Genomic DNA, 24,447 nt, shown 5'->3' with positions numbered 1-24,447 from the left:
GCTTAACTGTGCAATACATCAAGTCATCCAAAGCGTATGACACTGAAGTACTTAATCATAAAAATAAATGCAAATAATAGTTCCTTGTGAAGGAATGGTCAAATGGTCCATGTGAGGGAATCTAGCTCAAAAAGCACCCTCTGCATTACACTGTAACTTCCAATCTGAAGAAACAAAYCTGTTTTGTATAGACAGCTCAACTGATGTCTATCTTTTCAGCAGAAACACTTCACTTATTAGGGTACCACATGCTTGAAAGATGATCTCAAGGAAGTCACCAAGATAGTTTATAATCAATGGGCTTAAATTATTAGTTAATCGCCAGAGAACAGTGCATGCAAGCTAGCAGGGCAAAGCATGTTTTCAGGGGCAAGTGAAAGTAAAATACAGTCTCTCAGAGTACACACAGTCAGGCAGAAGACTAGAAGACAGTATATCCAGAGGTAGCTCACAATTGCTACACACTCCACCAAGCTGGAGAAAACACAGAATCAAGTAAAACTCTGACAAGGATAAAATAAAAATAATACCCATTTTGTTTCCATGAATGCAAAAATAGCAGTCTTCCTTTAACTCAAAGAGTAAAATTCTGAAATCGTTCACCTTAGGTCCTCAGCTCTGTTATTGCTGGCATGACTGATGGGCAAATGTTTAATATTACCTGCCCAGATGGACATCTATCTCAATACCTCAAGCTGAAAGCACCAGGAAGAAAGTGAGATGAAAGGTTTGCTACACTTGTTATCTGATTTTGCCATTTTAAAATTTTGGAAAGAATTTTGAGAAATACTGTTCAAGAAATACTAAACAAGAAATTGTTAACAAAGAACTACAAGAAACACTAAACGATTCCTCAATTGCATGCACTTTATTTTGTTATTTTTTTCAAAGTTATGAAAGTAACTTCTACTATACATGGCAAGCCTTCTACATTTTTCATCATATGATGAGTCATATGACAACAATATATTTCTATCCACTTTCACAGAATCAGAGGATCATTGAGGTTGGAAGGGACTGTGCTAATGTCTACAAATTGCTCCTATGAGAGGTAGTTTAGACTTGTTTCCTTTTTAATAGTTCACATTATATACTTTCCAATAAAGTTGAAAAAGTTGAGGAAAAAAGTTCAAAGCAACTACTCACTGATATTTAAGATCGCCCTATGGCTTTATTTTAAAAATCACTGTTTGATTTTTCATTTTAATTTATGGTAAAATAAATTTGCTACAGCTTCAAAGCAGTTTATTAAATACACTGCACTCATGAGTAATCATGACAAATTAAAAAGGTATTTCTACATACATAGAGAACTGGAGGGGAAAGATACAGCTACTTGAAGGTCACTGACGTTATGGAAAAGTCTATCATGTACTATGTAAAGCATCTTATATCAGCTTTTACAAGAGTTGTAGATATTTGATTTTTCAAAAGCTTTCAGTTCTGCTGCACAAAACACCCCAACTTTTGGCYGTATTATTTTGGTTTCAGATTGCAGAAGTGGAAGTATTCGCAAGATGACTARTATCTTAAAGATCATTTTCCAGATTTGGATTTTTTTTTTAATAGCAAAATTCTGTACATCAAGATAAATAGGAAAGAAGTACTTACRTTTTGTATGTGCAAGAGCTTACATTTCGTATGTGCAAGAAAAAGTTGTCATCTCAGAAGCAACTTTTTTAAAAAAAACAAACTAGCTAATACGTGGACTCAATCTAGTTCAGCTAGCAAGTSTTCAAGAAAACGAACATACACGAGCAACCAGCTTCCAAAACGGCTGCTTACCTTTTTATGAAATAAACTATTAAACAAATTGAGTTTCACAGTATTAGTTTACCTTCCTTAAATCTGTATTGGAGATATCTCTGCAACAYAGTTATAGTGCTAGCCTGGACACTATTCACAAAAACATCCATCCACAACTAAATTTATGAATTTATTGCATAAATTCATACTTCCATTTATAAATACAATCTAACGCTAGGTGCAGATTGATCATACAAATGAAAAATATGGCTACGCTTTTCTCCTAAGTTTCGAGTTTTCTTCCCAGAAGCATCATAGGTTCATAGGTTGATAGAGTTTAAGACAGAATTACTAATACACTTATTCAAAATTTCTTTCTCACACACACACTTTTGTTTGTTGTCACAAAGAAACTATATCCAAGTCTCAAATCCCTTACCCTGAGGACAAATATCTTAAGCTATTGTAAGATTAATTCATTGTTTATGGTAAAAATAGAGAAGCTTTAATATTAAATATTACATTTCAATTAAATTGTGATTTTTACAGCTATTATGACAAAGCACCTGCCACTAAAAACAAAACCTGCAGAGCAGGCTGAATGGTATATGAACTAGACATGGGCAAATATGAGTAATGCAAAAATCAGAAAGCAGAGATGGGGGGGGAAGAGCGGGTGGGGGAGAATGGCACAGGGTGCTTCTATCAGAAAAGAAAAGTTGAAAAAGTACCCATGCTCATCAGTGGAAAGAGACAGATGAATACAAAGATCAGTGCGGTATATATTAAGCGTTCTGCTACCAAAATAGAACAGCTCTTAAAAAAAAAACAAGAAAAGGTTTTCAGTAATATTTAAAGAGAAACTTAACTGCAAAAATTACAAGMTGAATGGAGATACTCAAGATTTCAGAGCAGGGCTTGGCAGCAGCAGCAGTTCATTTCTCAAAATGGAAAGCTCCCTCATTACAGTAGTAACAGCAAAAGTGCATTTAAGGTTTTCTAAATATCAYAGTAAGTTTCCCCACAAGAGCCAAAGACTCTTTAGGAAGTGCTACAATGAAGAGCAATATTCATTAGTTTTAATTATATCATTTCTTTACTTACCTTCACGGCTACGAGCCATTATTATTAGCTGGCAGATCACATTAATCATTTCTTGAAGTAGTGCAGGACTCTTTTTCAGGATAAACTGTTGATCTGCAAGACATAACTTGCTGCAATTATGTTGCACTTCTACTAAGAAGAAGAGAGAGTTTACATAAGCTAGGCATTTAATAGTGCAGTCTTTATTTCTGTTTATTATCATAGTATTGAAAATACCATTTATTCTATTCTCATTGACACATTCATCCATAACATGCCCTAACAAGATAGGAAGAGCCAGGCTAGGAGAGAATAATATACCAAACAAGAAGGCACAACAGCAAAATGAAGAAACACTTGTTATAACAATCCAAAAAAGCAGCAGGATGGCACAGGTAATGTACCAGGTCAAAATTAGAAAATTTGAACCAAAACATCTTGGGGTTTTTTTTTCCTAATTTGCATTAAAACATAGAACATCACAAGTTTGCTGGTCAGCCTAAGGAATCACTGGTTTCACAGATAAAAACTAAAAACTTCATTCAGAAATCTTTCACCTTTTATACCTATGTACAAGTATGAAAAATGGGAACACAAAAATGAAGATCATATTTGTATTTTAAAGTTTTAATCTTATCTCCCTTGCTAAATACAGCGGGGTAGAGATCCTCAAAAAACCTACAAGTAATAAAGATGCTATAGAGAGAAGTTGAATGCTTATCTGATTTCTTTACTCTGAGAAGTAAATATACTTCACTTTGAAACGTTTAGCTTTTTATTCTATTACCAAGGAAAAAAACATTATGACTGAAATCACATTTGCAGCCAAAAAGCATTAAAGCGCAGAATATTAGTATTGCAAGTATATGAAGAGAACAAGAAAATGCTAAATAATTGTAAAGAGTCATTCAAGTTGAAAAACTAAATGCACTAGGTACAGATTATTGAACAGTTGTCCATGCAACTCTAATGGACAAAAATTATGTTTACAAATGCTGTAGCCTGTAGTTTGGTGTTTCATTTCCAATAACATTGGATTAGTGGAGAAGYCATTACCTTCTTCAAGAGTCTCAGGAACTTTCATCCTGGCAAGATGAGTCAACAACAAAACTCTGGCTTTCAGGCTGTAAGGGCAGGTAAGTGGAGGCTCRTTCTTCTTTAAATTTATGCCACCAATTTCTCTGATTAACTAAAATAAAATAGTTAAATACAAATGGCTACTTTGGTGCCACAAACATGTGAGAAAACAGTTTACAAGGAGAAAAGGTTTACTTTCACATAAGCAAGCTTTTAAGTAACATTTCTCTAGAATGTTCTGTATAAAGCATAGATGAACCTATAGATGAACATTGGCCATTTTACTTATAACYCAGTTCCAAAAGGTATCTGTAAGTGCCTTGTTTCAAAGAGGGGAGGAGGGGGGAATAAATAAATAAATAAATAAAGGATTTGAACACAAGAAACTTGCCTTCAGTGAACATTGAGTTATTTTATATTGTTAAATAAAAACTTCTAAAAAGTGGTGTTACTGCCAAGGTTTATTAAATTAAGCCATATATCTAAGACATTTATATTAAACTCAATATAAACTAGTTACAGCAGCACCTTGAGATGATCCTAAGACCCAGATCGCTTCCTCAGAAATAGTTTCATGTATCACAGTAGGAAGAAGGTTACAAGCCTAAAGCCTCTAACAGGCAAAAGATCAAGTTTATTTTTGTTTGTTTATTAAAAACAGCACCAAATTGGAAAAAACATGGTGTTCTTTACTCAGGATGAMCTAACTTGAACCTGAGTAGATGAAGACAGACAGTTCAAAGAGGCCTCTCACCTGAATYTATAGAAGACCCTGGGGGGAGAGGCTGCAAAGCTGAGTAGCAAGAGTTCAGAGCTTGTAAGAAGCAATACGCTGCCCAGAAGCTTCATTTTTTAGGTCAACAAGTCACCTGAGGAGATACTGAGGCTCCACAATCTCCAGCCACAAAGGGAAGTTAGAATATCAACAGTCCGGGTACATTGACCTTTGACCAATCTTTCCTTGTACTTGAAAAAGACCTTCTAACAAGAAGGTATTTTTTAAAGAGATCCTGGTAAAACACCAGGTAAGAGCAGCATCATTTTGATAAGAAAAAGCTTTTGTAAGAAGTATTCATACCGGGTTTATGATAAAACAGTGAAATAAAAACATGGAACAATAACCACGGCTGAAAAACCAGTAAAAATTATTGTCAATGCCTTTCTGCGTTGATGCTTCTGAGATTATACTGGTATACAATAAGAAAAAAGACCCACAGATAACACTGAGGACTGGAACTTYAAAAGTGGAACAAAAATCTAGCAGTATAAAATGCAAGGTCATGCACTTGCATACTAATAGGAATTGCTGACTAAAKATGGGATCTTGTTAGTTGGAAAATTAAGGTGTAAGACAAGARAAATCTGGAAAACTTAGTGATCCCACACCAGTTATCCTAAGCCAGCCATACGGAACAGTTGTGGAAAACACTACACTAGAAGTTTTTGCCTGCAACAAATAGCAGAGTCATAGTCCAAAGCACTGCTGAGACATAACAGGAGATAATGCGGACAGTCCTAGCCAGATGAAAAAAATATATATAAAATTAAAATCAATTGGGAACAGTACCCAATTCAGCATATAGCAGGACGAGGGAAATGAAGAGCTTTTCAGGAAAGAGGATTACAGGACAATAGCTTTCCCAGCTTAGCAAACTGAAGACAAAAAGAAAACAAATGGCCTATTGCTCATGTCTATGAATATCTTAAGGACATACACAGCAAGAACTACTTAAACTCAAGAGCAATGATGATAAAAATGCATATATAAATTGGTCACAGACAAGATTCCTAACCACTAGTGCAGTGAGTTCTGGAACAGCTTCTCAATAGGATACGGTTACAGTAATTACAGGAGGTTTGATTGACTTTTAAACAAAGAATGATTAAATGTAAAAGGGTTGTACAACGCCAATGCTTGCAACAGCACGGGAGAAGAAATGATAACAAAAGTGATCTTTCCGAGTTCCCAAGTACAATGCCTGCCGAAAAATCCCACCTAACCACAATTTTCCTAAAATCTTAAGGATGACGATGAGTTTGTGAAGGAGATGAAGACAATCAAGTAAGGATGCATCTTAGGGAGTGTTCAGCGCATGAAACCATATTCAGGACTTGAAAATCCAGTTGTGTCCATGTATTTATATGATTACAAATTTTAAATCTGGGGGACTACTCTCCATATTTTGTGAACTATTTGCAAAATATTTCACAACAAAACTCAGTGGAGAATATTTTGCATGTTGTTTTTGAAAGTTCTTAAAATCTAAATGTCAGTTTCTGATAAAAAGCCTTGCTAAAATTCTGATGGCAATAACTATTTTGTCATAGTGTGCATAATGGTATCTCTGTTRGGAAGACAGAATGGAAGTGAAAAGGCCACCACAGAGGAACGGCCATTCATGAAAGAATCTTTATAACAGTTAAAAGGATTATTAATTCAMACACTAGATAATAGTTTGATTTCAGTATTAATGTATTTAACCAGATCTAYGTAGTGATTTAACTGATGTTAGTTWTAAATTACAGGTAAAGGATTTATCAAATAGCAATTACATTGATCCTCAAAATTTGCACAGACCATATTTATTCCATATTTAGTTCACTCTTCTCCACCACAAAAAAGACAACACTAATTGATTCCGTTTAAGTTGAGCATTATAACCAGTTAATGTAGTTTATCACTTTTTTAAAAACCAAAGTCTAGCTTCTAATTTGTATTTCCAAGAAGATACAATTGCATCTCTAACAACAAGTAACAGCTTGAGAACTTGTACTCTGTAATTGTCAATGAGAAGTGACATCTCCCTCTTCCCCTGAAGGGGTCAGTTATTTATAAAACATCTCTCGAAATAACTAACCTGTGGTATCTGAATGTTGTCTGCTGGTCTGCTTGTAGCATCTTTATTGTACTGAGGATCAAATTCAGACGCTCCTGCTAAAACCATGGTAAGTCCTGCAAAAATAATTGGATGCAGACAGATAAAATGTCAACAATATCCTGTGACACTGAGCAATTTCTTCAGAATTCTCTGGCATAAATTCTATTTCTACTTCTTCCTAACAATCGTGAGTATCCATGTTCTCCATTTAGTGGATCGTATTCTGCTGCTACACTGCAAAAATGGCATGAGCCAATTCCTGACATAAGATTTTGGAGCAAGTTCATTTCTGTGCAAGCCAAAATTATTTTGTCTACTTCCTAGTGCTCAGTAAATTCAACCTACTAGTAACAAGCCAAGCTCCCTRGGTGTCAATTTTCATTTCCATTCTCGATTATTCATTTATGAATATAAAATATGCTCCAGAGTGGAGCATACTGAAAAGTTTCATGAAGTATACTTTCCTACTGTTTACAATACAACTGTGGATCATAAGGAAAAGAAGATTTAAAAGCGTAAGTTTGCCTCAAAACCTGAAAAAAACATCTCAGACAAGCCTCATCATTTCGCTAGCCTGGTTTGGTTACATTTATATTTTATGATTTTTCCAGGCTTAAGCCTCAGCTTTTGGCACTGGTACCTCACCACTGTGGAACCAACAATCAAATACAGTCTTCACTTGACCAGCATGTGATCTAAGTCACCTCAATAATGGCTCACATTCAGACTGCACAACAGACCTCAGTGGAGCAACCCAACTTGCCTCTGACCCTAGAATTCCCTAAGGATTTTAAATAAGGCCAACTAAACTTGGGCTAAACTTTTTAATCAATCTGTTGGAGAGACAAGACAGGTCTCAAACCTAGGGTTCTGAACCAGGTTTAAGGTAAAATAATCTGTTGTTGACTCCAAGTATGAAGAAGGAGCGGTTTACCATGATCTACCTAAGCTTCTCAAGAAGTTTCACCTACCCTCCCTTTCACCCCTTCACAGCTAGCTGTTTGGAGGAGGAGAAGGGAGAAGAAAAAAAAAAAGAAGGAAGGAAGTAAGGAAGGAAAGAAGGAAGGAAGGAAGGAACACCTACCCTCCCTTTCACCCCTTCACAGCTAGCTGTTTGGAGGAGGAGAAGGGAGAAGAAAAAAAAAAGCATGAGAGTACGACAAGTCTGAGAGCAGGAGCTAGGTCCGAATTAATCCCACGCATGTAAACATGTTTATACTGTGACTAGAATACTAATATGTTTTTGTACTCTGTTTTCTACACCTCTCTGATTATCAGTGAAGCATTTCTGTTCAGTAGGAAAGGGATGCATCAAAAACGGATGCTTCCAGCAATACTGTGATAAATCTAAGGCTGAACAACAGTGCAATTCAAAGGAGTAGGAGTATATATGTAAGATAACCTCCTACTAGAGTTTATTTCATTTTGCTTAAATTGCTCTGAGCATCAGACCTAGTAAAAGTCAATCTAAACTAGTAGTACACTAATTCTTCAGGGCCAAGCCAACCTCCCAGCTGAAAGATCCAGTTCTGCCTGATGATACTGTAGGTCAAGATAAAACCCAACATAATACATCTGCAGATTGCCCCCTAAAAAGATTTTTTTTTCAAGTATGAGCAGACAGGAAAAATAAGTATATAAAAAACTATGAAGGAGTAAAAAAGCTACATGAATTCAATAGGGAGTAAAATTTTAAAACAGAAACAGCTGTAACATAACAAGTAGAAAAAACAGAAAAATTGAATGGTTATTTGATTTTTGCTGATATAAAAATCTCACAACAATCCCTAGTAAAATCCCAAAGCCTATTCTGTTGTGGTAACATCAAAAGAAAACACACAGATACAGGTTACATTCCTAGTGGACACACAGTAACCCATGACTTCAGGTAGATCAGCATCTGTTTTTCCCAGCATTTTTTTTTTTTTGAAAGAGACAGATAAATATTTATATAACTCCCCTCAAGTACTCAAGTTGTCTTACAGCTAACTCTTCAGTACAATAAAGTTTTTTAAAAACACCCCTGAAATAACCAAAATATTATTTTAACCTAACAAAGACTTACAAAGTAGAAGCATTTTAACATAATTGATTGACATTTTAAGGGGCCTTTTACTTACGTTTCATGTCCATATTTCGCGTTTTATAGACAAAATATGTATATATTTGAGTTGTGCGAATGAGAATCTGATCTCCACTATATCGTATTGATCGATACCACCAGGAACCCTGCGATATTTAATAAGAAAAAAATTATATCAGCTATGACAAACCATCAGGAAAGCTAGAGATGATCCTATCAAATTTGTTCAAAAGTAGATAAAGAAAAATCCATATGCCTAAATTTTTTTATTATATTCGAAGTGATTTTAGATGTGTTAAGATCAAATGAATTTTAGAGAGGAGGGGAAGAAAAAAAAATCATTGTCTACAAAAATTTTAAATGTATATATTTATTTGAAGGACAGTCTGATGCTTTAAAAATTTTGAAAATGATTTTTAGCCTGGAGAATTTTCCCTCCCCCTCAACACATGCACAGAGGCTTTTTTGATTATTTCTAGTGTTCTTTAGTGAAAAGACAGTCCTTTTTAAGTGGTAATTCTTTATTGTGCAACGTAGCATTCAAATCAAACTCAGTATAAGCAGATTGAGACTAGAAGACCAAAATAAGAGACTTTTCTCATTAAGTTTGCAATAAATAAATAAATAGATAGATAGATGAAGCCACATAATTAGAAAATACTTTTCACAGAGGGGCATTTGGAAGTAGCCCTGTGCCCTTGCCGGATATTTTCAGAATTAAGCCATCCTTCCGGTCAGGCTGACAGAAGAATTCTTCCAAAGCTTCAGAAACACTACAGCTATTCCTTCATTAGCATTATACCAATGACTTCAAATTATATAACTCAACTGTATAGTGACTATACCGCAGAATTAAGAAAAAAGGTCTGGTTGGTTATAAAGTTAAGTTTACTCCTCCTCGTGAATAAAGCTCAATAACGTAACAAAATCATCCAAAATACATCTCAATCTACTGTACAACTTACCACAAATTAAGGGTAACAAGCAGTGAAGTAGTAAGCAATGCTAATTACTGTTGAATTAATAGGCAAAAGTCTAAATTCTCCTAGCACAGCAAGGGCTTTGGAATTTACTCAGTTATTTGAAAGATGCTGTAGATTCCCAACAAAAAGGTTTTTTTAAAAAATAAATTGGTTTTGCTTTCTCTATGCATAGATGAACACCTCCAGCACAGAAGAATAAATGTCCTTAAAAAAAAGGTTTTCTGCAAAAGAATTCATATCATAATCCCATAGCTAATAAAACAGTAGAATTTTTTCCAAGCTAAATCCAGATGCTGGAAGAAAAAAAGCGCTACATGTGGATCTGGGCTGGCTGTAGATCTATCTGCTTTTGCAGATACAATGCCTCTTGCCTCATGCGCAGAATGTTATTTTAGGTCAGTGGTCTTCCTAGATCTCCAAATCAGTATTTTCCCCTTTCTTACATCTGGATTCAAAGGGTGGAACTAACCTTGCCTTATTCTAGATGTTTATCTCAGTTATAGGATGGTTACATTTGTAGTTAACTTAGGCTTCTTTATTGATTTACAAAAGAGAAATAGGCACATTAAAAGTATTAATTATCTTACACATCTATTTTAGAACGAAACTATAAGGTAACTTGCTCCATAAAAATAACTATTCCTCTTCACTGATTATAAAAGAAATTTAGAGTGACAAGTTTGAATGCTGAAGTCTACTTCTGTTACACGGGCAAGAAGAGGCAGACTTTTCTTCTGCTTAAGACATTTCTTCGTAATAGAAAAGATGTTTACTTTTACTTGGGCTRTGATAATCCTGATATAAATCACTAAGACTGAATGCGTACAAAAAGCATCAACACATAGCAATTGAAACTTGAAAGGGAAGGAGGGAGAGTAGGCACACTTTTTACTCTGGATTTTAAGTTTCCTAATCAACTCCTTGCTGAAATCACTGCATCTGAAATTTGCTACATTCAATATTCATAGTTCATTCAATAGTCTTTATGTATAAAGACTCCCAAAGAAAAGGGACATGGCTGGCTGAGACTCTGTACACAGAGACACAAGCAGGTGTCAAGAACCCAGCACACTTTCTTAAATGAAAAATCATCTTCCTCAAGAGAATCGAGGCTTATGAATGTCAATTCTCTGAGCCCCTCTTCAAGCAATAACCCAAATGCATCTGCCACTGGAGAAGGGACATTGTTCAAAAGCAATACGGTAGAGCAAACCAGAGCCCTGAAATATCACTCATCTAGCAACCGATTCCTCAGGCAAAGGAATCTCAAGAGCAGACATTTCATAGTGCACAAAGATCAGTAAAAATTAAAGTCATGAAAACAAAGGCAATCAGGAAAAACTAAAGCAACAATTTGTTCCACAAGCAGTAATTATTCTGGTACCATCAGTAAAAGACATCTCAGTCTCGGGTCTACAATAACACTACTGAATATCCTCGCAAGTTCATCACATGCAATTAATTTCCATATGATAAATGAAAGAAGATACAAGACAAATTATATACACAGTTTCCAGCTTTTGTGGTATCTAGTATTTTCCTTACAGCCGTATTTCTATCATGGTACTTCACTTTTTTTCCTTTTGAAACTCTTCAGTAGCTATACTTTTTCCACAATGAGAGAAAACATCCACTTTAATATTCTACCCTTTGTAAACAAGATGTAAATAAGGCTTTTTCTTAGAGTAGACTTGTTCATTCTTCCCTTTCAAAGAGGGATAGCCTTTATTTCTTAATTAGCTAATACTTACCACAACAACTGGCAGAATAACCATAAATGCTAATCCATATACAAGCAAAACCTAGAGGAAAAATGATGAAATATACTTCGTTAGGCACTTCAGTTATTTAATATTATTCCTATTTAATCTTTATTCTAAAATACAGTCAAGCAGTATTACCACAACTCTACAACAAATGAATGCAAGCTTATCACATAGTACCTGCTATTATTCCTGAAGAGCAAGTTATCAGTAATATAATCAGTCASGTAGGATTCAAATAAGAAGCATCTGTTCAGTCTAAGTAATCTTTTAAGTTATCCACACATTGTCTTGGGTGGGTTGCTTTAATTATTAAAGAACTGGCAGCTAAACAATGATGCAGGGAACAGAGATAAYTACTGCATTACGAAGCAGGCAGGCATGATATTGTAGCAATGTAATGGAACAGGAAGAACATTCAGACACAGTATGATTACGGTATCTCTAGCAAGCCAAATGGAACTACAGAAGTCCATAAAATACAAATAGTTGCACATGCGTTTCCTCACAATAGTAAACATGCACTTCACAAGAGTGATCATCCTGCCACTTTTTTATCCTTGCAGCGAAATACTTCCAAACATACCAATACTCTCAAAAAGGTTAGATTTAAGCTACCATATTACTCTTGACTCTTGAGACTTGCTTCAAAGAGGCACATTCAGGCCATAGTATTACTAGTCAAAAGTCATAGTTAATAATACTACGTATAGTATGCAAGTATTTTAAGGTCAACATTTGAAAGCTTATCATAAAATTTTAAGCCAAGTACGTTAACTCACCAAAATCGAGTTTTTCTGATCCACAATCCAAGCTGGCAAAGCTATACCAAAGCTAGTAGCTGTAGGATGAAATAAGGAAATTCATTGTAAAGTACTAAAGAACTGCTTTAAATTCACATCAAATCTAGCAAAATTTCATGTTTATCACTTTAATTAATAAAATGCTAACACATTTACCCAATCAAAAAAACCCAAATTAGATATATACTCGAGCATGCAGTGAAATGATAGGTTTAAACACACTATATGCCACATCTGATTCCCGCAGATTTTAGCTTAACATATTATAGTGATCTGCAAGATTTATTAATACATCAAAGAAGAGAAATTTAACAGAGGTAAAGATTTATGAGTTTAGCCTTGCAGAGCTTTCAGCAGTTTACATATGTAGAGATCAGTAAATACATGAATGCATGACAACTGAGCAAATGAGATCTGTGGAGAATGTTTCACTTTTTTTTCAATTTACAGCTCAGAATCTTTTCTTAAAGTTAAAAATAAATGTTTATTTGAATTTCTAGGGTGTCAACAAGAAAGGAACACTTTTCCATTGAAAGTAAGTTAGGTTGCAGAAAATACAAGGCAATTCTCTAACAGTAACAACTACAGTGCACTGATCTGAACACAGGACAGAATCAAAACAGGCTGTTAGCTTTTGAATCAAGAACTTGAACTCTGCAAATGCTGCCTGTCCCAACTCTAAAGGTTCCAGGAAGCCAAGGGAAAAAAAGAAAGATTAAACATCTGACCAGCACATAGCTCAAGTTTAGATGCTCAACAGCTTTCTACCAAGTGAATTTACTGAATTAAGTCATGGGAAATGCTTTGGTCTGAAGAGCAGTCTGGAGACCTTTCCCTACGTGTAATAGCTACGTATTTTTTAAAAGAAAATACCAGAAGTGTGACTGTGTTTTTCAATTGTGGCTCTATCAACTTCAGTTTCCCACTACATTTTTGATCTTTAGGAGTTCAGCTTCAAACTTGAGGAACCTACACTTTTTCTTCAAATTACTCTAGGTACAGAAGTAGTTCAGTACAAGCTCTTTCTCTTCTGGTCTGAGAATCTACTTGTCCCGATTTATGCTTACTGAACTGAGGCACCAGCAGATACCAATTGGACACAGTCTAGTAAAACTGCCTTAAAATCTTAAAAAGCATGTATGTTTACTCTCTAGGTTTGCCTCTTGCTTTTAAATATTCTCCAAATGATTTTGCACATCCACTGTTGTACTTACTAAAGGAGTAAGTCATGCTGAAAGTAACATTTGCTTGCCTGGCTCTAAACTCCACACTAATTCAGTTGGATAATGAATGGAATACTTTTTTTCCTTTGCATGGGGAACCACAGGTGGGATGCACCTTATTTAAACTTTAGAATGTCTAATGTAGGATGTTGTTCATCTCATGCCAGAATACATCTCTGTAAAGGTCCATGTCCTTTATATGACTATACAAAAACAAGAACTAGAGTAGATAGCTTGAATGGGGGTTTTTACATTACAGGTGTCTAAATAAAGGTAAGATGAATTTCACTGAGAAAGGACCTCACACTTCAATGTGGAACAAGACTACAGAGTAGAGGTTGGCAGAGGGAAAACTTCAGACTTCTTCCCACCCTTCAGATAAACCAACAACGTATGATCTAGGGCAAAGCAGAGATAACTTGGAGTACACTGAAACAGGAGTTAAGGTTTCAGAAGAGTAGAAGGCTTGCACCCTAACAGTACAGACTGCTGCCCTACAGAAAAATTATTTCACTTTGCCCCTTTAATCTGTGAAAGCTACATGTCAGCACACCATACAAGGATCTTATTGCCTTTAAATACTCATACGTGTGTCTGGCTAGGCCTTCTTTTGAAGTCACAGCTTTGGGCCAGTTCAAGGATGCTAGCATAGCACATAACTTGAAGCCCTATGTCCTAGCTACACAAAGTAGCTTGGGGATCCAAAATACAGTTCAGCCTCTGAGAAAGAGCCTAGGAAAGCTGTTTGTACACATACAATACTGCTGTTTTGCTAATATTGGGGCAGCATTTCTGAAGCAAGTTCTTTTTGTATTCTGCAGTAAGAATGGCAGAGTCCTCCTACTTGACTAGGAAAGCAGGAAAAGTGAAAAGCTGAAAGCAATTTGCTATACTATAAAATAAAATGGTCAAAGAAATGAAATCACCACCTTAGTCCACCAGAAATGCCTTAGTTGTATGATTTAGCTAGCAAAACTGGTTTTATTTGAATGGATGGGGAAGACTGTTTCTTCGAAATGTTGTTCTAGGGTTTTGGTAGTGGGGTTTTATTTTTTGGATTTTAAAAGATTTTTTTCCCCAATTCCCCAATTAAATAGATAAGGAATTTTCAGCACAGATTTATGTCATGTGTCATCCTGTAACTTCACATTTAAGTTAAAAATACCATTTACTGTTCCCAGCTGGCCTTAACTCATTCCATATAGATATGCTGTATAACTTAGTCTCTCAGACTGCAGGGCACTAATAACAGTAGATCTACGCAGGTTGGTCTTACCAGATTGCAGGTTTCCTTTTGCTTGTAAGGAGTATCAGAAGCAGCTAGGAATACATAACATTCTTCCTCCAAACTAGCCCACTTAAACCACCATCACAAAGATGTTATATAAGTGACTGATGCAATTATAAATAGTCTGAAAACTGTATTAAATTTCAGTTCTAAACTGTTTTACAGTGCAGACCATCTGCTCTACAATTTTAATACATCATTAGGATAATTCACTCATAGCCACTTGCCCAGAAAACAGTCTACTAGCACAGGGATAATCACTAGGATTCCTCAAAATGAAGGTAGCATAGAGCTACACTCACACTGCATTGCTTCCACCAAATGGAAGGTAGATGTGTATACAGTATTTAAATACACATATATCCTCACATACATCTCGAAGTGCACTTATTGCATTATGGCTAGTAATTTACTTTGACACACATTTATAGTATCACATAAATACAGAGAAATGCTTAAAACTGACAAGTTTCTGCTTATATCTTCCATTCTTTTAATACTGGCATTGCTCTCTGAAAACTTACTGAAGCTGATTAATTAAAAAAACAGAAACATCTTTCTCTTCCCCCCCCTTTTCTTTTTTCCTCCTAGCAAGAAGTTTGACAAACTTAAAAGTAAAAATCTTTCTTGGTTTTCCTTTTTCTCCCTCTATGCATCTTTATTTTTCCAGTTTCACAAGCAGAAAATTGACCTGTGTTCCTTTAAATCAAAGGAAAAAAGGTATTTCACACATGTAAGAACTCAGTTGTTCTCAGATGATCACATAGGACACAGTTTAAGGYGTATAAACTAAAGAATTTAAGGTTCCTGTTTTTTGTTTTGTTTTGTTTTTTACCTTGTGGTCCATCTGGATTGCCAAATTCTTCCCAATTTTTTCGTGATTCTTCATCTGTTAAACTAATTTCAAGGAGAGATATTAAGTAAATATAAAAGTAAAGAAACTTCTCTAGATAATTAGTATTTACAGAAACTTAAAAATGTAGCATTTTTATTATGTTTCAGAGATCATTTGACAAATCATGCATAATATGTTACTGCTTGAATGAAATCTGTCATAACAAAACAATACTACTTTACCCATAATATACAGGAAATGGAACAATTACATCCCATTTTATGAGAACAACAGTGTACTCCTTTAACAAAAAACACTTTTCTGTGACAGGTTACAGTAGAGTAAACCTCAAGAGGTAAGGATTGAAATTGTCTTTTTTTTTGGTGGAAGGTCAACACGCAGGATAAGTTGCTATGGTAGAAGTTGTTCATTTAGTCTTTTATTATAGGCTTTTAGCCTTCATGGCATTTTTCCCCTCCTGAAGCTACCTAGTTTTATATTTAAGAGAAGGGAAATAAATAAACAAAAAGGTACTATCTCCTAAATCTTACAGTTTCTAAATCTGTTCCATGCTGACAGTTTCTTGGCAATATACTTTACTGCTTATACCACCTCACTTCCCTGTTACTACAAGGAAGAACATTGCTTTTGGAAACAGAACACCTCACATTCACTACACAGAAAATCTGGTCTCACAGAAGAGACCTAGTGAGTAAGCCAGATGTCTCCTGAACTGTTTTTTGGTCTTGCACTTTACCAAGCAGACTCATTGACTGAGTAGGTTCTATACTCTTTCAAGACTGCGTGGCCAGAGGAACTTCACTGTGACTCACTTGAAGATACGCCTCTGCCAGTTTTTGCACTAGTCTGAAGWATCAAACTGTATTCACCAAGCACTTGAGCACTAGTTTGTAAAATAAAGACAGGAGATGTTTAAGGAGTTTAGAAAGCGATCCCAGATTATCCTATTAGAGATACTCCCACAGTGATGCAAACGTTTAAGTAGAAAGAATAATTTTAAAACCACTCTGTGTTTGGCTCTCTTTCTCACCTCACTTCAGAAAAGTCATTCAAACAGTCAGTAAGGCCAATGATATAGGCAAATGACTTAAAAAACAGAAGTTATCAACTTGCTCAGCCCTTGGATGATCATTGAGAGTAGAAGGAACATTGAGTTGTTCTAAGATTCAGTGTACAAACAGCTTTAAAAAGGGGAAAAAAAAACACACTGATTAGAGAGAGAAGGGGAAAAAAAARGGGGGGGGATTTCTTCTAGACCAAATCCCAATATTGCACATCAGCTCTCAGATCCAAGAAAAGCTGTAAGCAGAGGTGTAACTGCAACAACACTCTGAAGGAAAAGAGGATTCAGCCATTAAGACTACACAGATAATCTGAAGTTGTCACTAAGTCAAAGATCAGGACTGCATGACAAGTTTGAATGGTAAGAGACGTGGGGGAGCTGAGAAAAAAAATGATTTAGAGCCAAAATGAAGCATCTCTATTTCAGTTCTGTTTTCGTCCAGCAACAATGTACCTTGTTCTTCAGCTCTATCATGATGTGAAATAAACAGTGTATTTATGCCCTGAACAATGCTTTCAGAATTGCCATAAAAGGCTAGTTGCTGAAACACTACAAAGAGCTGTTCTGTTCTTTGTCATCTTTAAGATACGGTAAGTATCACTGGAAGCACTTTTCCCAGCTGACAAGAAAGTTTAATACAAAAAGTAACTTTTTAGAGTATTTTGAGTGGCAAAGCAATTGAATTATCCTCCCTAACTTGTACACTAAACAGGTATCTGTTGCACTAAGACATGTTTTGACCTTTCATTGTATACCTGAAGACGTTTTCCCTGGCTGCTCAGGTCCTCCCTGCCACTACCTTACAGGTTTCCCTCTCCATAGTATCAAGTTCTCCTTTTTCACAGAAAACAAACTTACGCTGCATAAGCCTTAGCAATCCGCATGAACATAACTTCATCTCCCCCTTTATCTGGATGGTATTTTAGTGACAGTGCACGGTATTGTTTCTTAATTTCAGATACACTTGCTCCCTTAAAAACAAAACAAAAAATGTGTTATTAATAGATATCTTAAACCAAATAATTCTCTTCTACTATGTGTTATAAAGTATATCATCCAATATTTCTCCAAACCATCACACCTAAACAGTTATATTTTAATATAATGTGATCATGACGCTGTATATGCATTTCATATTGAATAATAGATTGCACTGCCACATAAGAATACCTTTGACTAGACCATGCCGCCCATAAATTATTTCAAACTTACTGAATAAAAGGAACACATTATCTATACTTGAGAAATAGATAGATGTTTATTCTACTACAGAATGTTGTTAAATTCTACCCAAATTCCTATGCATTARATTTCAATTTGGGCTGTGATCTTCATCACTCAAGGAAACGTCCAAAATGCTAACAAACACAGAAGTTTTCCTAGCAAGTTATCAGATAAGTTTCACAGAACCATTACAAAGGACTTGTCAACATTCTGGCTGTAGAGAGGCTTAGTAGGCTGATCTTGAGTGCATAATGAACACATAAGTTATTTATAAATGATAATAAAATTAGGCTAGAAATTGAGTTACTATTATGCTTTTTTTTTATGTTACTTTAATTTTATCTCTTTTTATCCTATATGTCTATTATTTTCCAACACTATTTTTCAACAGCATGCCTCCCTGATTTAATGCTCAGGATGAATTGACTCCACAATAAATTAGACTGAGAAAACACAGGCATTTTAATACCACATGAGATATGTCAGATTAAGGTAGCAGAAGCTGGRAAGCGCAAAGCATATCATACAGTTTGCAGGACAGGAGAAGGATTTTCATGGCTTTGGTGAATGCTACCCTCAAAAATTTTTCTCTTTTCTTCTGCCACAGAGATAGCATGTGATCCCACACAAGCTGATGACAAACTTTCTATATAACATTAACTGCTTACTCCTCATTTTCAAATGCTAGATAGCAAAGGCTAGGCCTGACTAGCCATCTAGGACAGCTAATGTCAATCAGCACTGTGTTTGGAACATCAAGCTTCCCCACACTAATTACTTATAAAAAAAATTAAGGCCTTGCCTACCTGATGAAACCAGGATTATAATCAGTATCTTCACCTTTCTGTCTTGGATACCTTTTGTAAAATGGTACTAAGGTTATTTACTCAATGTATCAATAATACTATCCAACTGCCTCATATATCAATGAATTTAAGTGATAATGCTCCAATATGAGCTATTCTATGTTCAAACAAAATGATGATATCATATATAATAACTAAGCATGCATCATTAATTGAACTTCATCCATGTTGCATGCATAGTGAATTAAAAGTCCCCTGGAGAAAAGAAAAAGCCTCTAGAGCCTCTAGTTACATGCTTATATGCTAACTTAACATAAAAAAATAATTTAGGCCCTGATGTGAAAGCAAGGAATCTAATTAACCATGGTGTATCAAAACTTCCAAGTGTTTGCATCAGAAACCTTTTCATCATTTTTTCCACAACAAAATACTTTTTTTCTTTAACTGCAACATTTCCACTATCTGACATCACTTAAACATCCGTATCGTTCATCAGCAGGGCTGGCAATGATTCCAGAAGTTCCACTTGAACGATAATAGAATAACGCTGTTAACTTTCATGTAGGCTGAACTAAAACTTTTCCAGGGGATTGTCAAGGGGGATGCGGCTTCTGAAAGCACAGAAATACGAAGAACAAACATGCTCTGGAATCTCACATTCTATTATACAACCCTACTTCAATCTATCTTCATATCGATCTCTGTTTACCCTGTAACATCTCCAACACAAACAGTCCTTCTGACTCTTCTATGCACTCCATCCCTGTATCAGTTCTCAGTGCATTCCAGTATTAGTCTCTGCCTGGACTAAGAGTTAACACATCTTGCACATGTTCAAAAATTTTAGTTAATAAAGATTAAGCTACAATTCAGTGTATACATACTTTTTTTTCCTCAGAGTTGTTACTTGGAAAATTTTGCTAGTGATGAGAGCAGAAAAATCCCCTGACAACCTACTCCCTGGTCTGACCTATTTAATCAAAAGTTATCCCTGGTATAAGAACATTTAAATTGCACAGTTCTAAGAGATACCATTCACTAGAAGAATTCCAATGCATTAGTAAGAGAACGCAAGTCAGTAATCAGTCATTCATAGAGGAACTGTGCAGAGGTTCAATTTAAATAATTTGCCTACTGAACATGACAGACAGATCTTGTTCTATTCCTAGCTAGAAAAAGACTGAAGTCTACAGATCTGCAATAATAGCTTCCCTGCACAGTGATGCCTATCCTTATGCTGACAAGCCATGTCATTAATGGTAAAAGATGCATTTGTTAATGTTCGTATTCCTGTTAAGCAACTAGCAATACATACCAAGTTAAATCCAAATCGGTATACATATAAAGTCCTTCCCTACTCGTTGTTGAGCTCTATGCACAATCCATTTCCTTAGGCTGGAGAGTATAACATACCTCAGACTTCAACACTGAAAAGATGACTCTACTGCTACTCAAAACAGTAGTTTTGTATCCAAAATTAATTAGCATAAGTAGAATATTTCCTTGAGATATCATGGTTAAAAACGAAGAAAAGAGTTGGACAAGACTAAGGAAGAGTTTAAGTTATGTCCAAAAGGTCTATTAGTCGCCTCTGGACTTCCCAGGCACCTTTTTAAACCTGTACTGAATTACACCTTCAATATAAAGAAAGCACCAGAGCTCTTTTTTCTAGAGAAACACTGTATCTTTTTTWAAAATCATCTTAATAAACTAATTGGATCCTCTTGCTATTTAGAATTTCCTGCTCTCAACACTCCATCTATAGATGCAACTGAGATTGAAGGTAACCTTTACTACAGCAAAATGCTTATCACAATATTTAGCCTACCTTTCCATTTACAAGAAAAATTATACAAGAAACAYTGAATTACATAAAACAGCATCCTTGCTTACACAGATTATTTGCCAGGATCCCTGAAAAAAGCTATCAAGAGGGCTTCACGGGGTGCATCAAAGCAGAATGATTTTCCGTAACAGGTTTGCTAAATTAGCAACTATACACATAGTATGACTCCACTCAAAGACAGAAATAAGTCTTTCTCCACTAATTGAGGAAAAAAGGAAAACATCATAGTAAGTCCCAAAATAGATAAAAATTTCCACCCCACTATGTTATTAGAATAACATAGGAGTTAGATAGGAAAGTTGTAAACTACTAAAGATACATGCAACGTATCTAACCATGGATTTTAAAATACGCAGCAGCAAACTGCAGATGCCAAAAAAATCCAAAACCATTAGGTATATTCACTGAATTTAGTTTACACTGGTTATACTTCAGTTGTTTAAAAAGCAAGTCCTAAATTTGTCATATAGACACAGAACATACAGTCACAGTAGTACAGACTAGTGAAAGATGCTAATACTTACAGGATCCAAATGCAAAACCTCGTAAGGGTTGTATTCTTGATATTCTCGATCTGTTTTGGAAACCTTGTAGGCAAGAAACAAAAATAATGCCCATCCAGCAAGGAGGATTATTTTCCTGTTTGGAAAAAAAAATTAAAAAATGCACAAATCAACTAAGTCCAATACAGTTCTATATATACACAGTTGAAGTGATTTGATATCAATCTTAAAAAGCATCCCTCCACAGATACCCACAACAATGAACAATAAAGCAATCTTAAAGCAGGTATGAGTGTTTTACAGCCTCTGACACAGATGAGACAGACGATCAAATTTCTAATTAATTTCTTTTTCTAAACAGGCAAACCAATAACAGCTAAGACTCTTTACATTCTTTAACTCTGTYCTAAGTAGGTATACAATAGCATTTCTTATTTCTGAACAATGATTTTAATCTAATCCTACAAAAAGGTAAAGTTTTTAAAGAAAAAAAAAGAGAGGAGGAGGATGAAAAAGATACATAACAGAGAGGAAGGTATTTTGGGGGCAGGAATAAGAAAAAGAGCAGATGGAAATAAAGACCTCAACTATGAACGTGCAAATGATTGCTATTACAGATTTAAATATATACATTTAGGTATTTAAACCAAAGGACATCATTACCACCACTAATTTCAGTAAAGGAGTGGGGGGGGGGTTGTTTTTTGAAATAAATGAACTGTTTTTATATTTTAGTGCTGAGGTTCACTTGTTTCATTCAGCAGATATTTTATAAGCTGCAAACAGTAGTCATCTACATTTCAGGCCCTACTAGATCATAATGATTAACTATTCATTATTCAAACGTAGCAGATTGTAAATTTTTCCTCTATGACACGAAAACCATTATTATATAACAAGCTACAGCTGCTCTGATTACAAAAAGATTTTTTTTATAAAAATAAAAATGTAATAATTGCTTAAGTGAGAAAAGGCATGCAAATGAAACATACTTACTTTACTGTAGGAATTATGTTTTGCTGTGGTTTTAACAGTCGCAAACGATACCACAAGCATCTTCCATATACGTTTCTTATATTTTTTAATCGGATTTGCTCTATAAAAATCAACAAGAAAGGTTCTGATTAACTGATGTGACAAAAACAAAATGACAAATATGCTCACTTCATCCCAGCACAGGTAGTGCAAGGTCAGTTTGAGGACTAACACAAATTCCAGAATTATAGGAGTTAAGAATGCTTTTCAGCTGCTTGACTGATGCTGCACGCTCTACAACCATAAGACATTTGTCCAGATTATTCTGCACTATCTAGAAGGAATCAATTATCTTTGCCACATGCCATGAAGCAAACATCACTTGTGAATCCAGTCTTTATCTAATGTGCAACTGTAAAATTTACCTCTGTCATTTTATAGTCAACTCCAACAAGTCCTCCCTTTCAGTATACAAGCCACTGCGCACAGGGGGCAAAAGAAAAACAACCACACCAGACTAGTGTCTTTATACAACCAAACAGGGAATATTTCCTCCTCTTTGCAACACTTTTTGCAACTGGCCTTCATTTATTTTTTACCTGTTGAGGGGGAAAAGGAGGAAAAACACTATTTATGTGGGCCACGTAGCTCAGCAATATGGGCCTTTGGCAAGGGAGCACCTGCATTAACAACAAACTAGTCAGCAAGATTTCTCCTTAACTCTTTTACAGCAGAAAGGGACTAGAGTTAATTGTATTAATACTGTCACTATCAGCATGACAAGACATGGAATCTACATCTGTTAAGAGAATTTTAGTTGTAACTGAGCATTGATCAAGATCAAGTTTGACTTGGTCAGAGAAGTCTTTCACACTAAGACAGATGTGATGGAAAGTGAAGAGCAATTTCTGTTACCACTGAAATTTTACGTTATAAAGCGGTTTCACTTCTGTCCAGCTTTTAAGTAACTTGTCTTTTTGGATAAGCAGTCTGGCCCACAACACTTCTAAAGTGAGGAGGTCATTGTAATTATTTTACTGGCATAAAAATAAGACCATTTGGCCATTTTCAGGCTGAAGGAGAATTAAGGGAAAAATCCTCAACATATCTCAATACATTTAAATGTTGCCTGTGAACATAAACAAGCTAAATATGCCATTCTAGTACAAGTATTGTGAATTATCTAATTGTGTGAACAAATCTGATTCAAAGCACATGTCAATCACCTCCTAGAAAAGTCTTATTTCTGAAGACTTTTAACAAGGTAATGACATGGATTTAACTAAAGTAGCAATTATGATACATGGAAATATTGCTCTTTGACAAATTTTTGAAAGGTTGTTGTGGAAAATGAGTTTTTCTGAAGATTTTTCTAATGATAAGGCACACAGTAATCTAGTTGAATTTGTAAGCACACAATTCCAATGAAATGTCCAGGAGCTTCAATTCTTAGTCATCAAACTACCCGAGGCCAGAGAATCATGACCACAAACAACAGTACTGTGCACCACATCAACCAGAAGTTCAGATTTCATCTGGATCAGATGTGGGCACAGAACTGTATTGTTAATTCTGGCCGATTTGGCCGAAAGAGTATGTGGGAAACACAGATTATACCTGATTAGCCACAGACTAGTCAAGCAGACAAGAACTGTAGCATGCAGGGACCAATAATGCTGAATCAGACAAATCCATCAGCTTCTTCTCTGGAGATCTTCAAGGCCCGCCTAGATGCAACCCTGTCTGAATGCTCTAGGTGACCCTGCAGGAGCACGGGGGCTGGACTAGATGATCTCCAGAGGTCCCTTCCAACCTTACTGATTCTATGATACTTAATACAGAGCACATCTCCCTAAAACCTCAACACAATATGAAGCATCTTAATGTGATTCCTCTGAACCTCCAACAATCTGGAGGTGTGGCACCACATCGAGTTTCTGAAGATTATTTTACTATTCCTATCACCCCCAAGAAAGAAGGAATGCAGACAGAATGAATAATTCAATACCTTGCAAGTGATTCAACTCATACAGGCTTCAAAATAAGCCTCTGAACTTATCTCACATCTTTGTTTAACAAGTAGGATTTTCCTGATCTGCAAGAATTGTTCCCATACTTAAAATAGGTATTAAATGTGAAACTCCATAAACAAAGACAGTATGATTAATATTTGTTTATGGAAACACACACTTAACTTCAACTCACTGATGTGCATGACTTTTGAATGCATTGTAAAGGAAAATTAA

At 35.5% G+C, this 24,447-nt stretch overlaps 1 protein-coding gene across 1 annotated transcript in view; it reads right to left on the bottom strand.

Moving 5' to 3' along the window:
• Positions 1–24,447, bottom strand: part of SEC63 (SEC63 protein translocation regulator) — a 65,223-nt gene that overhangs the window by 18,582 nt on the left and 22,194 nt on the right. Inside the window, exons 2-11 of the mRNA XM_085306963.1 lie at positions 22,223–22,322; positions 21,248–21,362; positions 17,706–17,818; positions 15,764–15,825; positions 12,397–12,455; positions 11,603–11,653; positions 8,906–9,014; positions 6,765–6,859; positions 3,886–4,018; positions 2,851–2,943 (exon numbers count right to left, since the gene is read on the bottom strand). Of these exons, the coding sequence (XP_085163089.1) occupies positions 2,851–2,943; positions 3,886–4,018; positions 6,765–6,859; positions 8,906–9,014; positions 11,603–11,653; positions 12,397–12,455; positions 15,764–15,825; positions 17,706–17,818; positions 21,248–21,362; positions 22,223–22,322 (930 nt within the window). The remainder of the gene's footprint in view (positions 1–2,850; positions 2,944–3,885; positions 4,019–6,764; positions 6,860–8,905; positions 9,015–11,602; positions 11,654–12,396; positions 12,456–15,763; positions 15,826–17,705; positions 17,819–21,247; positions 21,363–22,222; positions 22,323–24,447) is intronic.

This window comes from Rhea americana, unplaced genomic scaffold, assembly GCF_003343005.1.
Source record: "Rhea americana isolate MKP2758 unplaced genomic scaffold, rheAme1 scaffold_25, whole genome shotgun sequence".
Classification (NCBI taxonomy): Eukaryota; Metazoa; Chordata; class Aves; order Rheiformes; family Rheidae; genus Rhea; species Rhea americana.
The sequence above is the reverse complement of the archived record's forward strand: the minus strand, read 5'-3'. Positions and strand labels throughout refer to the sequence as shown.